Source organism: Rutilus rutilus, assembly GCF_951802725.1.
Source record: "Rutilus rutilus genome assembly, chromosome: 7".
In the NCBI taxonomy this organism is placed as follows: Eukaryota; Metazoa; Chordata; class Actinopteri; order Cypriniformes; family Leuciscidae; genus Rutilus; species Rutilus rutilus.
In genome coordinates, this window is record NC_140221.1 from 41339985 (window position 1) to 41360025 (window position 20041).

A 20041-nucleotide genomic window follows, 5' to 3' on the forward strand; every position below is an offset into this window, starting at 1 on the left:
CCCTCAGGTGCTTCCAAACTGTTATGAGTTTCTTCTGCTGAACACAAAAGAAGATATTTGGAAGAATATGGGTAACCAAAAAAAAAAATACTATAGAAGTCAATGGGGTCCATCAACTGTTTGCTTATCGACATTCTTCAAAATCTGTTCAGCAGAAGAAAGAAATGAATACAGGTTTGGAACAACTTGTGTTCCAAATGATGACAGAATTTGAATTTTTTTGAACTATCCCTTTAATGAATCTGCTTCTTTTGTGCAAGACTGAGCCAAAGCGTTCAAGTAAAGTGATATAAAAGTGCTAAAATGCAAAAAAAAATGTGAAGTGATTTAAATGTACAGAATCTTATGTATGTAATTAAAGTCAGTAAAGACCAAGCTCACCAGTTTCTCTGTACCATATTAAAGTGAAAACACTAAATGATAGATATAAAGTGATTCATGAGCAGCTTTGACCCCAGGAGTGAGAGCCTGGCACACGCTCTCACATAAATCAGAACAGGGACGCTGAGGAGAGAGAACTATCTGCCAGCACAAGGCCACAACCAACACAATTTTTCAGAGGAAGTGTTTTATGGCAGGGATGATTTTACAAGCTCAGTGGAATACAGAGCACATCAAGGAAAAGAAATGAGTAGAGAGAGAAAACACATTAGAAACGGACACAAAGAATAAAGAATAGAATCTGACAGCAAAAACAGAGCAAGGAAAACAAGACAACATAAAAATGAGAAATAGAAAAATAGAGTGAGTCGACCTATATAGGTCAGCAAATGCAGTGTGACACTCTGAATGGATGAATTATATATTATGTAAAGACAAGATGGCCTGTAAACTACATACACCCCTGCTCAATCTATAAATATCGGGACCAGTCTGTATTCTTTGTCTGCAGTTAGTCTAAATTGGAGTTTAATTGTTTCCCCCTGGTTTCACAGACAAGGCTTCAGCCTAGTCCCAGACTAAAATGCATGTTTGAGCCATTTTAACGGAAAGCAACTTGCACTGACAGATCTTAAAATATGTCACTGCCATTGTTTTGTCTCAATATTCACACCAGTAATGTTTCTTCTAAGGCATGTTTATAAAAGCTACTTAAATGTTAATTGAACTAAGGCCTCATCCTGACTTAATCTAAGCCCTGTCTGTGAAACCAGGCCTCTATATGTACCTTATGTAGCCCCGCCCCTTTTGTTAACTTTACGGCTGTAACTTTTGTTAACTTTGCAATAAGTAAATCCACTTTACCAGCTAATTACTCCTCGACAGCGATGCCATAGAGATATACAGAGCGCCCGCAAAAACGGAAGTTCATAGACAATATTCTAAAGATGTCTGCGCGCTTGTTTCTCTGTCGCATAAGGTCTATAGGAAATTTCCTGCAGACTAATAGAAAGATTTTGCCAAAATTCTGCACCTTTAAGCCAGTCAAAAATGTGTATTTACAAAATACAATCCAAACAAAATATAAAAAAACAAGCACATTTTTCAACCAAATCAGTTCATAAAGTTTGTTAGGTTTCAAAATGTAAAATAAATTAAAATTTCAAAACTAAGATTTCAAAAGTTTTTAATGTTAATATTTTTCAATGTTAAAGTCTCTTGTGCTAACCGAGACTGAACTTACTTGATCAGAAATACAATAAAATGGTAATGCTTTAAAATATTAATCCAATTGAAAATAATTATTTGCTCTTTTTTTTTCAATATATTTTAAATAGTAATTTAGTTCTGAGTTTTTTTTTTCTTCATGATTTTTTTAAATAGAAAATTCAAAAGAACATAATTTATTTGGATTAGAATTTTTATAAATGTCAAATTTGATTTTAAATTTAAATTTGAACAAAAGCATTCCTTTTAAAATCGTATTGATCCCAAACTTTTGAACGGTAGTAAATATTTACTACCAAACTTGGTGGAACATGTTAGCATGTTTATTTTTGATATGATAAACTACATGGGGTTAATCTGCTAGGACACCTGTGTAACCTTGAGACCAACTGGGTAAAAATAATTGGAAAAAAAAAGTAGCACAGAAATGTCAAGTTAGTTGTTTGGAGATGCTGCTTGCTTTGGTATTTTGTATCTAAAGCATTGAAATTCAGACATTTTTTAAGTGTGACTTAAGTGTCCAAAAGTGGACCACTGTTTACAAGCAGAGTTGTTTGGGCGTCACACACTGTGTAATTCTTTTCTCATTCCTTCACTCTGTAATTAGTCAGCCCTGGCCTTGCTCTGATTAAGTGTGACAGCAAACAAGGTGGCAAACACAGCCAGGAAAATCTTATTCAAATGATGAACACAAATGAGGACGGACAAGCAAAACAATGTTTACAGAAATACAACACGTCTGAAAAGAGATCTTGCACAGTTCTGCTTGGACTCAATGCAGGAAAAGTTTAAATCCACCCCATGCACAACCAAGGTTTAATAGTGTCCGACCATTTCACATAGAGTTACCTTATCACAGTGTAACTCCACATTCAGGTCTCCTTTGTTTGTGTGTAGGCGGACATAGCCTTTCTTCTTGACGTACTGGTAGCGAACGGCATCGTCTGCAATAGCATCTGAAAACACAAAGATTTCATTCTTTACATTTATGAATGACTCTGCTGCAGACGGTATTGACAACATTTCTGTATCATAATAGCCTTAAACTAATCTGAAAGAGAATGAACAGGTTTGCAGGACCGATTTGACAGCTGCCAGATGGTTTCCTGAGGTATACTGAAGCCAGACTCACTCGAAAATGAGTATAAATAACAAACCAGAACTAATACTTGGCAGGAGTTTCAGGTTTTGCAATGATGCAATGTTATGAAATGCATGCAGCAACTTCCCAGCATAAACAAAAAGGGAAATTATGTCATTTGTTGTGTGCATCACCAGTCATGATGACATTTACATTTGCACATTTAGAAGACTCTTCTACCCAAAGTGACTGTGGGCATTACCATTACCAGCAACATAGCTTAATGGAGTCGATCAGAATCAGTAATTGGCTCAAATAGGACAGTAACAAAGAGAAGGAACCATGAGAAGACTAAAGGGAAGCTTGTGACTACTGATTAGAATCAACCATGAGCCATGAACCAGCTGATGCATTTCAAACAAAAATGGTCTGTTCCTATCAGATTAGTTTGGTATGAGTAAGCAGAAAAAACATGTTTAATCTCCATTACCTGCTTCATGGGTGGTGGCTGGAGCCATAGCTGTAGATGTGAAGGAGGCAGACACTCTTCCAGTGGAATAGTGAGCCTGAAAGAAGAGAGACAGACATGGTTTACAGATAAGACAATCTAGATAAGACAAAATAAGCCCTAACACCTCCATCCGAAACGACTAAATGATCTTCACATGCATGACATCCCTCTTACACCTCCTAATCACACTTAATAATAGTGTTTTATCACCAATTCATTCTGAAGACAGACAGACAGGAGGATATGTTCATTGATTCCTGTGGGGCGAGTCAGGTGTGTTTGGATGTGTTGATGTTTATGTGCAGCAGATGTGTGTTCTCAACAGGTCTGTGTTCACAGCTGACTCGCTACTCTGAAAATAATAGTTAAAAATAGGCTTTTCTCTACAAATTAAAATTTTCGGTATTCAACAGAATGAATTTAAAGTGATAAACTAAAGCTACCACTCAGAAGTTTGGGGTCGGTAAGATTTTTTGAAAGAAGTCTCTTATGGCCTCCAAGTCTGCATTTATTTGACCAAAAATACAGTAAGAAACAGAAATATTATTAAGTTTTACTATTTAAAATAACTTAAATATATTATATTTTAAAATGTAATTTATATTTCTGTGACAGCAAAGCTGAATTTTCAGCATCATAGTCTTCAGTGTCATGATCTTTCCCATTATTATCAATGTTTAAAACAGTTGTTTATTGATATATTTTTTAGAGACATTTGAGAACAACAGCAGTTATCTGCAAGCCTTTACTCTCTTTTTTGATCAATTGAATGTATCCTTACTGAATAATAATATTTAGTAAAAAAAAAAGAATAATTTAATAGGTTATATTCATAAATATAATTAATATTTAAAAAAAAAAAAATCACATCTGAGGGCGCACTTACTTGCCCAGGGATTTGGTTGAGCTAGCAATTGATAGCACCTTGTTTTACTGTCTTGTTTTTTTTGGTTTGGTTTTTGTATTTTTGTTATTTATGCAATTAAAATGTTGTTGTAATGGAAAACACTTTGGTCAACTCGAGTTGTTTTTAAATGTGCTATACAAATAAACTAACTAGATTTTTACATTTCCTGAATAAAAAATTACCTCCTCAATGCTATTGCTATTAGCATATTGCTATACAGTTGCTAAGGTGTTCTGGGTGGTTGCTAGGTGGTTTCTCACTGACTCGTGTAGTTTAAATATAAAAGTCAGATCACTTTACACTCAACTCTTTACAACAAGTCACATTATATTCTCATATTATAACATTATTAATTTCTGTAGCATAAACGGTGCTCAGTGAGTAATGCATTTTTGTTTAAATTTGAAATCTAGCACATTTTGTTGAAAACAGTTATTTGGGATATTATAGTTGCCCTAGTATGGTGTAGAAATAGCAAAGCTAAATCAGTAGGAGAGTGGGCTTGAATGCCAGTCTATTTCAGCGTCACAATACCAATCCAGCACAGCTAGGGCTGAAATAGACTGGCATTCATGCCAAAAGTTGAGCCAATTACACTCTGTGAATGGGCTGAGCAAGAAAAGCTTATATAGCTGAAAGCACAGGGCAGACACACTCCAACCTGGACTAAAAGAAGGCTTGAGACACGGCCACAAACACACTCAGAACCACCGCAGAGCAAGTGAGCAAAAAAAAAAATGCTCATGATTTATATACCAGGTATTGGTGCGGTGGGGTCATTACGCAAGAAGTGAGTAATTGGTGTGATAATTTTAGAAAGAATTGACATGACATTCAGAGGAACTTCTTGAGATTCTTGCTCTGAGTGTGTGTGTGGTCGGTTGAGGATCCTGCGAGGCGTTTTCTTCTGCTCCAGTTGCTGTGTGATGGTGGTAGAGTCTGAGAGGCAAATCACCTCGTAATGCACAGACACTTTTACATGCACGTACACACACACACACACACACACACAGACAGAGACGTCAAGAAACGTCACCGTGACCCAAACAGCGCTGCACTAAACTGCTTTATCTGACCTCAAACTCCTCGCAGGAGATCTCGTTAGGACCCATTATTACCAATTACAATTATTGCACTAAAAGTAAGGCTTTGGTAAGATTTTTTATGGTTTTGAAAGAAACCTCTAATGCAAACCAAGGCTGCATTTAAGTGATGAGAAATATAGTAAAAACAGTAATATTGTGAAATATTATTAAAATTTTTAATGATTTCTGTTTGAATATATTGTAATGTAATTTATTCCTGTGATCGGAATTTTCAGCATCATTAACATGTCACATGATCCTTCTGAAATCCTTCTAATATGCTGATTTGATTCTCAAGAAACATTTCTTATTATTATCAATGATTTTTGCATCTCCAAAATGACGACAAAAAGAAAAAAGAAACAAAACGGTGAAGACAAAGAGGAGAGCGAAGAATCTGCCATCGACTATAGCTAGAAAGGCAATCTCTTAAAACACTCACAGCATTGAACTTGTCTGTTTTTTTGGTTTCTGGCTCTTTCATAGTGGAGGCCAACAGCTGATCTCCTTTATAGTCCCTATAGAGCTCCGCCAGGGTTTCTCGCGTCTCCAGGTTTGTGGTTTTCAGATGGTATCCCGGTTCCAGTTTGGCTTTCTCTTCATCTGTAGGGGAACGACAAATGGACAGGGGCTCATAAAAGTGACATCTCCACAATACAAGTCATCAGATTCACAAAAACACTTGGTATGATTACCTTTTATCTGAAGCCTTTGTGTGCATATATATATATATATATATATGTGTATATATATATATATATATATATATATATATATATATATATATATATATATATATATATATATATATATATATATATATATATATGTGTGTATATATATATATATATATATATATATAAATGGTTGAAAAAGATTTTGGGGGGAAATTTTTTATTATTTTATTCAGCAAGGACATATTTACTGTAATTGATCAAAAGCTACAGTAAAAACTAAATATTTCCATTTTAAATAAATGCTGTTCTTTTGAACTTTCTATTTATCAAATTAGCATAATAGAATGATTTCTGAAGAATCAGTAATGATGCTGAAAATTCAGCTTTGCCATCAAAGGAATAATTTATTATATATAATACATTCAAACAGAAGACAATTATTTTAAATTGTAATATTTTTTGGTAAATTTTATTGTAAAATTATTTGTAACCCAAAAAAATGCTGTGGCGAGTACAAGAGACTTTGAACTGCATAAAATGCATCAACCAATTACAAATGCATCAAACTCTTTAAGCTTGTAATTATAAAGAGGTGGGTAATAATGCATGCCTATAGATTAAACACGTAATACATGTGCATGTTATCATTGTTTTCACAGATTCACGTTTTTGAAGAGATAACGGTATGGCTTTCAAAACCGGTTTTCAAAAACATGTACTTTGAAACCTAAGTTTGCGTTCTCAGGCCACCAAAACGCCTGTCGTGTAAATGAACAGCCAGAATGCATTCAAAGTTTTCTGCTTTCAGTTGGCCCCAAGTTCAATTTCAAGTTCAAGTTTTGTATTTGTATAGTGCTTTTCACAATACACATCGTTTCAAAGCAGCTTTACAGAAAATGCATGTGTCCACAATTACAATTCAGAGTGATCTATTATCAGAGGTAACTGTCTTAAGTTATGCATTTCAGAAATGTACATATACAAATCACAGTTAACTAAAAAGGTTAAAAACTTACTTAAGCTGGACACCGACTTTCTTCTAGAGCTGCTGTACAGCCAAAACCATCTCTGTTGCATTAATTTCCTATTATCACTGTAAAGCTGCTTTGAAACAATCTGTATTGTAAAAAGTACTATATAAATAAAGGTGACTTGACTTAATATAATGTACTATATACAGTACCAGTCAAAAGTTTGGAAACACTACTATTTTTAATGCTTTTGCAAGAAGTCTCTTATGCTCATCAAGCCTGCAGTTAAAAAAAAAAAAAAAAAACGTAATATTATGAAATATTATTACAATTTAAAATAATGGTTCTCTTTTTTAATATACTTTAAAATGTAATTTATTTTTGTGATGCAAAGCTGAATTTTCATCAGCAAGTACTCCAGTCTTTGGTGTCTTATGATCCTTCAGAAATCATTCTAATATGATAATTTGATACTCAGTTATTATCAATGATGGAAACAGTTGTGCTGTTTAATATATTTTTTTGGAATACTTTTTTCAGGATTCATTGATGAGTAAAACGTTAACAGCATTTATTCATAAAAACAGCATTTATTCAAAATAAAAACATTTCTAACAATATAAATCGTTACCATCACCTTTTATCAATTTAACACATTCTTGTTGAATTAAAGTACTAATTTCTTTAAAAAAAAAAATTATTGTTCCCAAACTTTTGAACGGTAGTGTATATTGTTACAAAAGATTTCTATTCTAAATAAATACAGTTCTTTTAAACTTTTTATTCATCAAATAATCCTGAAAAAAGTATCTCAGGTTATAAAAAAATATTAAGCAGCACAACTGTTTCCAACATTGATCATAAATCATCATATTAGAATGATTTCTGAAGGATCATAAGACACCAAAGACTGGAGTACTTGCTGATGAAAATTCAGCTTTGCATCACAAAAATAAATTACATTTTAAAGTATATTAAAAAAGAGAACCATTATTTTAAATTGTAATAATATTTCATAATATTACTGTTTTTTTTTTTTTTTTTTACTGCAGGCTTGATGAGCATAAGAGACTTCTTTCAAAAGCATTAAAAATAGTAGTGTTTCCAAACTTTTGACTGGTACTGTACATAAAATATAAATATATATATATATATATACACATACATATAATACACACACACATATATAACTGTGGTTCCAATTATAAAAAAGAAATAGTGTATTATATGACATTATGAAATACCATTTTAATGCATAAAGAATATTATAATGCATTATACAGGATTCAATAAAGTGCTACCATCCAGTCATCTGAGGACGTTTCAAAGAAGGACCCTACAGTAAAAACTGATTTTCTGGGGGTTCTTGAGATTGAAAAGTCTAAGCTAAACAGAGTAAACCAGCCACACATCATGAGATCCGCTATAACAGCAGCGCAGACAGTGTTGCAGTGCTGTCAGAAATATGGATCTCTCCGGCTAATCTAAGACCGCCGGTCAGCGATTACAGTCTGTGATGACATACACACACACATTATCTTGCATTCCTGTCACGATGGGTATCTTCATGGCCTTTTGCGCATGTCATGTTCAGGGATTCAAATGAATTCACATCATTTGACAAATACACTCCCTTTAGTGAATTCATTGCGCAATGTGAATCCATAACGAATTGCACCAAGTTCTAGCTCGTTAACCAATTAATTTCCTTAAATCATCACGGCTGGGCTAATGCAAGTAATATGCCTACATAACTAAATGTAATGTGAAAATAGCACACCTGAGCCCGGAGCTAAATTATTCAACTCTCACGGGTTAAGTCTAACTAACTGTAAGTGAGGGGGTTTTTTTTCTTCAATTATTAATTTTGCAATCTGTGTTATTGTGGAATGCAGTCGCCAGAAAAGTGTGCTCTGTTGTAAACTGCATATCAGTGTTATTATAGTATTAATTAATGTTTTGAATTAGCTTCTTTTTGTCATTTTAATTAGGGGTTTTAAGTTTTGTTGTGTAATTCTGTCATTTTTATTAGTCTTATTTCTATTTAGCTTTCATTTATTTTATTTCAGTTTTAGTCATTTTAAAGGGGTCATGAACTGGATTGTTTTATTATTTTATAATGTTGCCTGGGGTGCCCTTATAATGTTAGTATGATTTTTACATCAAAAATTGTCATAATTTATAAATAAAAGCCATTTTTCCAAGCCTGATTTCTGCCTCAGATTTGAACGCTCTGTTTTAAGGGGCGTGTCTGCTGTGAGACTGCAGTGCAAACGCCCACTGCTGTGATTGGCTGACATGCTTGCATATGAAATAGCTAGTATTACAGGAACTCTCTCGAAAACTTTTACTACGTTTTTACTATTACAGCTATCGAGATTAACAAATCGTGAAAAGTATAGTTTAAAACATTATATTTAAATCTATTCCATTCCATCACATGAAAGGTTGCAGCATGACGAGCACTGACTGAGCAGATGACAGACAGTCTGTTGATCGCGTGAATAAAGATCTTATCATTGCAACGCAATTTTTGCACTCTCACAAATGCTTACACCAAATCACAATGCAAACACGATGTGAGTACACAGTATGAGCCAGGGGCGGACTTTACCATTAGGCAAAGGTCGGCAATTGCCTTGGGCCCCGAGCTGGGGCCCCCAAAATGCCCTATTAAATGCTTAATTTAAAAAAAAAAATATATATATATATTTCTAAAACACCATTTGCGAAAAATGTTATCAAATCATTAGTGTCGCAGGAGGGGGCCCCCGCCTCACTACATTGGACTATTCCATTATCTCACTTACTGCGCATCTGCGAAAGTGACAAGGCTGTGCCAAAAAACTGACAGAGAAAAAGAAGTGAGTGACAGAGTAAAAATTAAGCGAAGCTAGCTACCCAAGCGGTGCTGAAAAAAGGAGGAAGCGGGAGGAAAGCAAAAAGTCTGTAAAGGTGCGCGGCGCAAAAGATAAACAACACGCAGTAACAGGAGGACTGGGAAATACACAAACAGAGCAAGACGAGTCTAAACGCGAAAATGTAAAGTTTCAAAGTTACCCAAGCGGCTCAAATAAAAGAAAAAAGTGAAAAGACGCTGATGAGTATTTGGGAACGCTGCCAAAGATGACAAACTTTTTTACGGCTACCTATACAGATCAGGAACAACAACGTCCAACCCCGCGTCCAACGCACAGAAAAATCGTGCAGAGGACACGGAGATCGACAGACAAAACTGAGCAGTTTAACGCTACTTATGAATCATGATATTGAAAAAAATCTCAGCTTTCTCAGATTCTGTCAATTCTATTACGAAATTCAAACAATAAATACCGTTTTGTCGTTTTAATGTGACATTCCTATAGCGATACAGTAAAGATACAGTATAACTTACCGAAATGTATATTCCTCATTCATAATATCGATCAATAAGTGTTTTTTAACCGCGGAAAGAGGTAAAACAGCTGGAGAACAATCGTCACATAACATTTACCTCAGGAAAGCCATTTAATTAGTATTTGGCTAAATATGTGTATTATATTACTTATTTTAACCTTAAATTATACCATCTGATAGGGCTATTTTTCTTGAGAAAAAGTAATGCATATCTTGTGAAACTTTACGTAATATTTATCCAAATGAGTCAATATTGAATCAAATCACAAGAACTGAATCGAAATGGTGAAATTTGTCAAGAAAAAAAAAAAAAAAAAAAGAAAAAAAAAGAAAAGAAAACATAGCTTACCAGATATTGTACCATGTAAACATTGTAACATGTTTCTGTTTAGGAGTAAAGAAGTGTAGCCTATGCAGGGTTTAAAGGGGATGTTTTTTTCTCCTCTCTAACCTTTACTTCCCCGTAGATTAGCTTTACCTGCCTATCCACCATTCAGTCGGTAGGCCTACATATTTTTTCGTTCTCTTTTAAAGATTGGATGTGGAGGGGCCCATAGCCTACCTTCGCCTTGGGCCCCCGATTTGCTAAATCCGCCACTGGTATGAGCTTCGTTGTGTAGTGTAACAGTGTCATTATTTCATCACGAGTTTGGTAAGTGTCCAGATAAGCTCTCGCGGCTCACGCTGTGCTGTTTGATTGACAGCTTGGGCGAATGGAAAGGGATCGTTCTTTGATCGCTTTCTGTATATAATTTAATAACAGTTTAAAAAAAGATTATTTTTATAATACTACGAGAAATGATGTGAAGTTGATCGTTTAGTCACTGATGCATAAACAATATTGAACGATTTTAAGAGAAATATCTGAACTTGAATAATTACACCGAAATCACTGATCGCAGATCAGGCATTAGAATACACATGGTTACTTACATGTTGCTGGCAGATCCGTGTCGGGAAATTGTGATTGACTGATTTAATAAAGTTTAACCATGCTGGAATCCGAAGGAAGCTTATGCAGACTGTCTTCTTCCACAAACAGGCGCTGCACAATATTTAGTAAACAGCATGTTTATTGCTTGGAAGTAGCTCGATCCGGTTTAGCAATTATCATGTCGTCCTATGTTATTTAGCATGTTTGGGCGAATCGGTGGGCGGGGCTAAACAGGCCGTGATGAAGTAGGCGTTGATCTTCTTTTGTGGAGGCGGTGTTTTATCCTCTTTGACGTCATAGTTCCCCACTTTGAAAAACGAGTCGTTTGCTGAGCCTGATGTCTATAAAAGCTTTTATTGGACTCAGGGGCGGACTTTACCATTAGGCAAAGGTCGGCAATTGCCTTGGGCCCCGAGCTGGGGCCCCCAAAATGCCCTATTAAATGCTTAATTTAAAAAAAAAAAAATATATATATATTTCTAAAACACCATTTGCGAAAAATGTTATCAAATCATTAGTGTCGCAGGAGGGGGCCCCCGCCTCACTACATTGGACTATTCCATTATCTCACTTACTGCGCATCTGCGAAAGTGACAAGGCTGTGCCAAAAAACTGACAGAGAAAAAGAAGTGAGTGACAGAGTAAAAATTAAGCGAAGCTAGCTACCCAAGCGGTGCTGAAAAAAGGAGGAAGCGGGAGGAAAGCAAAAAGTCTGTAAAGGTGCGCGGCGCAAAAGATAAACAACACGCAGTAACAGGAGGACTGGGAAATACACAAACAGAGCAAGACGAGTCTAAACGCGAAAATGTAAAGTTTCAAAGTTACCCAAGCGGCTCAAATAAAAGAAAAAAGTGAAAAGACGCTGATGAGTATTTGGGAACGCTGCCAAAGATGACAAACTTTTTTACGGCTACCTATACAGATCAGGAACAACAACGTCCAACCCCGCGTCCAACGCACAGAAAAATCGTGCAGAGGACACGGAGATCGACAGACAAAACTGAGCAGTTTAACGCTACTTATGAATCATGATATTGAAAAAAATCTCAGCTCTCTCAGATTCTGTCAATTCTATTACGAAATTCAAACAATAAATACCGTTTTGTCGTTTTAATGTGACATTCCTATAGCGATACAGTAAAGATACAGTATAACTTACCGAAATGTATATTCCTCATTCATAATATCGATCAATAAGTGTTTTTTAACCGCGGAAAGAGGTAAAACAGCTGGAGAACAATCGTCACATAACATTTACCTCAGGAAAGCCATTTAATTAGTATTTGGCTAAATATGTGTATTATATTACTTATTTTAACCTTAAATTATACCATCTGATAGGGCTATTTTTCTTGAGAAAAAGTAATGCATATCTTGTGAAACTTTACGTAATATTTATCCAAATGAGTCAATATTGAATCAAATCACAAGAACTGAATCGAAATGGTGAAATTTGTCAAGAAAAAAAAAAAAAAAAAAAGAAAAAAAAAGAAAAGAAAACATAGCTTACCAGATATTGTACCATGTAAACATTGTAACATGTTTCTGTTTAGGAGTAAAGAAGTGTAGCCTATGCAGGGTTTAAAGGGGATGTTTTTTTCTCCTCTCTAACCTTTACTTCCCCGTAGATTAGCTTTACCTGCCTATCCACCATTCAGTCGGTAGGCCTACATATTTTTTCGTTCTCTTTTAAAGATTGGATGTGGAGGGGCCCATAGCCTACCTTCGCCTTGGGCCCCCGATTTGCTAAATCCGCCACTGATTGGACTAACAAGGTAGTTTTCAGTTCTGAAACTTACAGGATATTATTATAGTATGATGATCTCTTATATGTCAAAAGCTCAAGGAAACTTTGATTTCTCAGTTCATCACCCCTTTAACACTTTCATAATATTTAGTATACAAATATTAGATGAAAAACTAATAATTTGACTAAATCTTTTTTAGGTTTAAATTAAGTTTTTAAATCTAATATTTGTATCTCAATAAACAAGAATAATTTGTAATAGTTTTGGTGTTGGTTAACAATAACAACACTGCAATGCAGGATTTGCACAGTAAACACTATATACTGCATACTATGAGGAAGAATAGTATGCTATCCTCAAAACAAAACGAACTGAACATTTTGTTCTGCGTTCAAAACACTGAACTCACCAGGGTCAAGGACTTTCATATTGTTTTTCACATGGAAGAAGTTGGAGACATTGAATTTATCCAGATTTGTAGGATCCTGGGAAATAAAGTGACAAGATGAGATGTTATATGACAACTTCAGATTTGCTGACAAACTATGCACAGATCATTATACACACACAATTGTTATAAAACAACTCGTATCATATTTTTCCCTAAATAGAAAGACAAGTAAACACTCTCTAATGAATTTGTTTTGGCAGTGTTTTATCAGTTTAGTGTAAATGTTGCTGACTGGACAGTTCGGGGGCTTGTCTGCTGCAACACACACACACACACAAACAAAAGAGAGTTCAGGACCTTCTCATCTCTCACTCTCTCTCTCTCTCACTCTCTCCTCTGCTCTTTGCTTGACCCACCAAACAGTTGCATCTGTTCCAAATAGGTCAGACAGTGAAACTATACCTCAGCCCATTTCAGTCCTGCTATTTCAACTTAACTCCCACTCCCGACCATCTCTCTTTTCAAATACTTTCCCCCCCATATCCTTTTAAAACTCCCCCAGCTTTCCCATCCCACGGGGCACCCAAAATAACCTCTGTGTCTGTCTCAAAAACTCTTTAACCCTTAAAACTACGCCGGCCGACACCTCCCTGACCTGACCTGCCTCGAGCTCCAGGGATAGACACGTCCAAAGTTACCACTCTGAACCACATCAATCTAAAATAAATCTCACCCCAAAATAACTCAAAGTCCCTTTCTATTTCTCTGAACACCCTAAATAAACCATGCAAGGACTTTCTATGAATACTGGACACTGTAGCTCACAAGCACACACACACAGAAAACACTGATTCAGCTCACAGTTTCTTTCACACACACCCACGTTTCCCTGGCTATCTGAAGACAGACATACCATAGACTACTTTACTTATATAAGGGCTGTCAATCAGTCATTTTAACAGATTCTTTATTTCCACGTTATTGCATAAAAATGCACAGGAAATGCAAACATAAAACTCAATGCGAAGTCTGAACATATAACACTGTTCAAAGATTTGGGGTTGGTAAAAATGGTGTTTTTGAAAAACAGCCTCTTATGCCTGCCAAGACTGCATTTATTTGATCAAAAGCAACACAAAAACAGTAATATAAAATATTATCTATATGATATATTTTAAATGTAATTTATTCATGTGATCAAAGGTGAATTTTCAGCATCATTACTCCAGTCTTCAGTGTCACATGATCCTTCAGAATTCATTATAATATGCTGATTTAATGCTCAAGAAACATTTCTTATTATTATCAATGTTGAAAACTTAATATTTAATATGCTTAATATTTTTGTGGAAAGCATGCTTTTTTTTTTCTAGGATTCTTCAATGAATAGAAAGTTAAAAGGAACAGCATTGATTTGAAATAAAAATCTTTTGTAACATTACAAATGTCTTTACTGTCACTTTTGATCATTTTAATGCATCCCTACTGAATAAAAGTATTTTAAAAAAACATCTTACTGACCCCAAACTATTGAATGGTAGTGTACATGACCTACTACACAGATCCTAACATGCCAGTGCCATGTATAGATTTGTTGATAGAAATCTGACCCAGGTTACATAAGTTCTTACACTCAAATGGACAACTTTAGACAGTCGCCACATCTCACAATCTGAGGGATGCGTTTGCAGTAATGCACTTACAAAGGAAGTCAATGGGGCAATACATTCCAGAAGGTTTCAAAGCAGAAATGTGCAGCTCATATTTTTGTTAAAGGGTTTATATTAATTTGTCCTTACAAAAATGTGTGTTATTTCAGCTTTAAAGCTGTCCAAATATCCTTTAGTGGTGAGATGCTACACTTATCATTCCTGTGGGTGAATTATTCTGTTAGTTCCTGGAATCCTTGCAAAACTTACCAGGTTTACAAGCTTTATGGTGTCATTAGTCATATTATTCAGACAAGTCAGTCAGACAGGAGTTTAAAATATTCATTTAAAAACACAAACCTCATGTTAACATGTGGCTATTTTGGAACAGTGAGCACTAACATTTATATCCCGGTAAAATGATTTGCCCCAAAACATCCACTATATGTGCTTTAGTGTTTTTGTTTGTTTGTTTGTTTGTTTTTCACAAACTTTAGGACCAGTGTTAAGTTTTAGGTAATTAAAAAAGCTGAAATAAAATTACTAAAACTACAAATTAATTAAAGCTATATAGAATTAATTAAAGCTACAAAACATTTCTAAAAACAAACAACTTAAAATGAAACCTGAACATATAAAAAATGTCATTAGGGATGTGAATAAACACTATACTAGCTGAGCAGATATTTATAATTGTTGCATGCAAATGATTCCTGTGTGTCTGTCAGTCATCAGGATCAGCCTGACTGCCTCTCTCTCGATAGCTGTTAAACACTGTAGACCGGCTTCAACCTGACATTTGATGAAATCACACGGAAAACAGGGTTTTGATACACAGACAGCCACATACAAACTAAAATTGAACTGGGCGATTGTTGTCCGAAACGCGAGTTGCTTGATACTAACTTGTGTGTAGAAAAGCTGTATTAAATCACAAGCCATGCACACATAACAGCACTCGTGTGGCACTGCTTAATCGTCACTTAACAGTCATAAACACACACTCTCTGTGTCCGTCACCTGCAGTGTGATGAGATCCTGGCGGGTGAAGGGTTCATCCGTCAGCAGGTCTTTATAACTCTTTGTCTTGATGTTGAGCTGCTCTACTGCCTAAACAAAACACACATTTATAGGATTTTGACTAATTATTATGTACACATTTATACAGTTTAAAGGGATACTCCACTTTTTTTGGAAATAGGCTCATTTTACAACTCCCCCAGAGTTAAACAGTTGAGTTTTACCGTTTTCGAATCCATTCAGCCAAACTCCGGGTCTGGCGGTACCACTTTTAGCATAGCTTAGCATAGATCATTGAATCGGACAAGACCATTAGCATCTCTCTCAAAAAAAATGACCAAAGAGTTTCGATATTTTTCCTATTTAAAACTTGACTCTTCTGTAGTTACATCGTGTACTAAGACCGACGGAAAATGAAAAGTTGCGATTTTCTAGGCTGATATGGCTAGGAACTATACTCTCATTCCTGCGTAATAATCAAGAAACTTTGCTGCCGTACCATGAGTCCAGCAGGCGTAATGATATGATGCAGCGCCTGAAAATAGTCCCCAGCTCGGTAGACTATAGCAACTTTTCATTTTCCGTCGGTCTTAGTACACGATGTAACTACAGAAGAGTCAAGTTTTAAATAGGAAAAATATTGAAACTCTTTGGTCATTTTTTTGAGAGAGATGCTAATGGTCTTGTCCGATTCAATGATCTATGCTAAGCTATGCTAAAAGTGGTACCGCCAGACCCGGAGTTCGGCTGAATGGATTCGAAAACGGTAAAACTCAACTGTTTAACTCTGGGGGAGTTGTAAAATGAGCCTATTTCCAAAAAAAGTGGAGTATCCCTTTAAAGACAGCTAATGCTTTGATTAAAAATTATTAACGTCAGCATGATATTAAAAGAGAGCATGAACAACCGTATTTTCCTTGACTTTTAGTATATACCTACATTTTCCACCATGCATGGAAACTGAACAGCAAAAATTAATATATGAATGTATTATTTTACTTATTTAATTAAACACTATACATTTAGAAATATTTATATAATCATTTTTGGGTAAAACTAAATTATGACTGTTTTGGGTTCAAGAAACCTTGAAAAATATTACAAGTTGACTTGGAAGTAGAAGTAAATGCTACAGACGTGTAGACTATGGTCCCTTAAATTTGCACGCAAAAAGAACTTTAAAACATTTCGGATGTAGGGTGTTTTACCTCATTAGAGAAAACGTTCCCTGTGACTTTGTTGGTAACAATGTGGGAGTTGTTTGTGAACACTGTGTAGAGCACAGGACAGTGGTACTTCCCTAAAGTACAGGAGAGAAAGACAGAATATGCACTGTAGAGGACTTCAATCCATTATCTCGTCATTAGCACATATTGTTGTTGACGCAAGTCAGGTAAGAGGATAAAGAGCGCACACACACACAAACATATTTACCTTCACTGTTTTTGCTGAAGTTAAGCTTGATGAGGGATTTAGCCTCAAGCTTCTAGAGAGAGAGAGAGAGAGAGAGAGAGAGAGAGAGAGAGAGAGAGAGAGAGAGAGAGAGAGAGAGAGAGAGAGAGAGAGAGAGAGAGAGAGAGAGAGAGAGAGAGAGAGAGAGAGAGAGAGAGAGAGAGAGAGAGAGAGTTAGGAAGTTTGTGACTATATCTGTCAGACTTTGGCTCTCAGACACACCTAATTGAAAAGGTTTTCAATTATAATGTAATCACACCCTGTATGAATGTCTAATTGTGTTTCATTATTTAGCATGAATTGGCCGATTCATGTAGGACGTGTTTGGGCGATGATAAATCAAAGCACTAACTGAATACCACTCATTTTAAACACCATCACGCAATGCTGTGGATCTAGTATGGTTTTAGAGAAAAGAAAAAAGTAAATTCATGTGGGATTACAGCAAAGAAAGACTTCAGTTAATTAGTTAATTAGCTAGTTAATTCGTTTTTTTTTTAGCATACAGAAAAACTGTAAAACGATATTTAAAGGTGACGTACAACAGCATTCAAACGTTTGGGGTCAGTTATATTTTTAGTTTCATAAGAAATGAATGCTTTTATTCAGTGAAGACACGTTAAATTGATCAAAACTGACAGTAATGACATTTAATGCGTTACACAAGATTTCAGTTTCTTTAGTAAACTTTCTTTTCATCAAAGAATCCTAAAAAAAAAAAATGATCCCAAAAATATTAAGCAGCACAACTGTTGTCAACATTGATATTTCTTAAGCAGCAAATGAGCACATTAGAAGGATTTCTGAAGAATCGTGTGACTGAAGACTAAGTAATGATGCTTAAAATTCAGCTTTGCCATCACAGGAATACATATTTTAATGTATTAAACAGTTATTTCACAGTTTTTACTGTATTTTTGATTAAATGAAAGCAGCATTGGTGAGAGGCTTTTTTCAAAAGATATATATAAAAAAAAATCTAACTGCCCCCAAACTTTTGAATGGTTGTGTCATTTTTCAATGCTAATATAGCTTATCATTCATGTAAACCATTCGTAGTTGAGTCTATTTGGTGTCGCTAGGGGTTTAAACTTTGTGACCGAGGATTGTTCTGCCTGCGGGATACATATAAACTGACCACACCGTGATCCAGTGACACAGTGAATCAGACTGAGACAGGTCAAAATCCTTCAGGATTATTTCTCCCTCCCTGGTAAATCCAAGTAGCTGGTGTGTGATACACACTGGGAGTCTCCGCCTCAGACTACAGACTGATTGTGATGGATACGTTGGACACAAAAAAATGGCAAGAACTACTTGAAATCAGATTGGCTGAATGGATTTTACATCTTTTGTGATTATTTTATGATTATTTTTTTAATGCATTTTATGTAAAGCACTTTGAATTACCATTGTGTCTGAAATGCGCTATATAAATAAACTTGCCTTGCCTAACAAACACACAGACATTTCAAAAATGCAATAATGTAGGACTGATACAACATAACACATGCCTCACTACTACCCATTTAAACACACAATTGTAAAGCAGAGCACAGGAGAGCATGATGCTTACACCACAGAACAAGTCCTGGCATGTCCAGAAGATCTCTGTAAAAGTCACTCTAACACACACACACAGAATCCATTTTCACAGTCACCTCTCATCAACTCACAGCACTCGCTCTCCTCCTCTCCATCTAGCGAGACAAATCAATCATGAATTCTTCAGATAACAAAGTCAAACTGTGTGTAGGAACAGAAACACACACACACACACACAATCACAGAGGCATGTCCAGACATGCATTCACTCAGATGCATGGCTGTAAAGATGAATTACAGATGACAGCCATGTGCTTCAATGGACACTGAAAATTAATTTTGAAGCAAGTAAATACAGGACATCTGCATCACACCCAAAAAAAAAAACACTCTCAGTAAACATTCACACAACTTTGGCTGATGCTAGAGCAAACTGATAATGCATGCAGCACGCACATGCAGAGACCCTATAACTCCTATTCCATAAATTAAGAGTGCAGCGATGTGTGTCCAGTGAACTGATTACACAGCAATTTACACACACATCCACTCCTGGCACACTGAACGCTGTTAGCCACCATCAGCAGGCCTGTGAAATATCTTCATATAGTCCCAATAATAATGTCTAGATGGGTACAGTAATAGAGTATTTTCCCTCCAAGCAAGCGACACATAAGTGAATTTCTGAAGCTTGACTATTCTCCAAAATATAAAATTAAACTCTCAAAGCAAAAAAATACCTACCTTTTGGCAAATATGCAATGAAATTATGATTATTGTTACATTTTATTGGTAATTTCTTACAAATGTACCACAAATTGTGTGTTGAATGGTTTTTAGAGGTGGTTGCTAAGTGGTTACTGGCAGTGTTTTTTTTATAATAAATATATATTTTTTATCCTATTAAAGTATTACTATATTTTCCTTTTAGTAATTTTGTTATGTGCTTGTCATGTTTTTATTTTTCGTTTTAATGTATAGTTTTCATAAGGTTTTTTTAATTAGCTTTCATTTGTGTATTTTCATTTTGGTCATTTTGATACGTGCTTTTTGTCATTGTATTAGT

The 20041-nt window shown here is 35.3% G+C and overlaps 1 protein-coding gene across 1 annotated transcript in view; it reads right to left on the reverse strand.

The window, feature by feature from the left end:
• ppil2 (peptidylprolyl isomerase (cyclophilin)-like 2) overlaps positions 1–20041 on the reverse strand; it is a 38108-nt gene that overhangs the window by 13399 nt on the left and 4668 nt on the right. Inside the window, exons 6-12 of the mRNA XM_084415055.1 lie at positions 17413–17464; positions 17187–17278; positions 15979–16068; positions 13328–13403; positions 5635–5795; positions 3180–3255; positions 2458–2564 (exon numbers count right to left, since the gene is read on the reverse strand). Of these exons, the coding sequence (XP_084271181.1) occupies positions 2458–2564; positions 3180–3255; positions 5635–5795; positions 13328–13403; positions 15979–16068; positions 17187–17278; positions 17413–17464 (654 nt within the window). The remainder of the gene's footprint in view (positions 1–2457; positions 2565–3179; positions 3256–5634; positions 5796–13327; positions 13404–15978; positions 16069–17186; positions 17279–17412; positions 17465–20041) is intronic.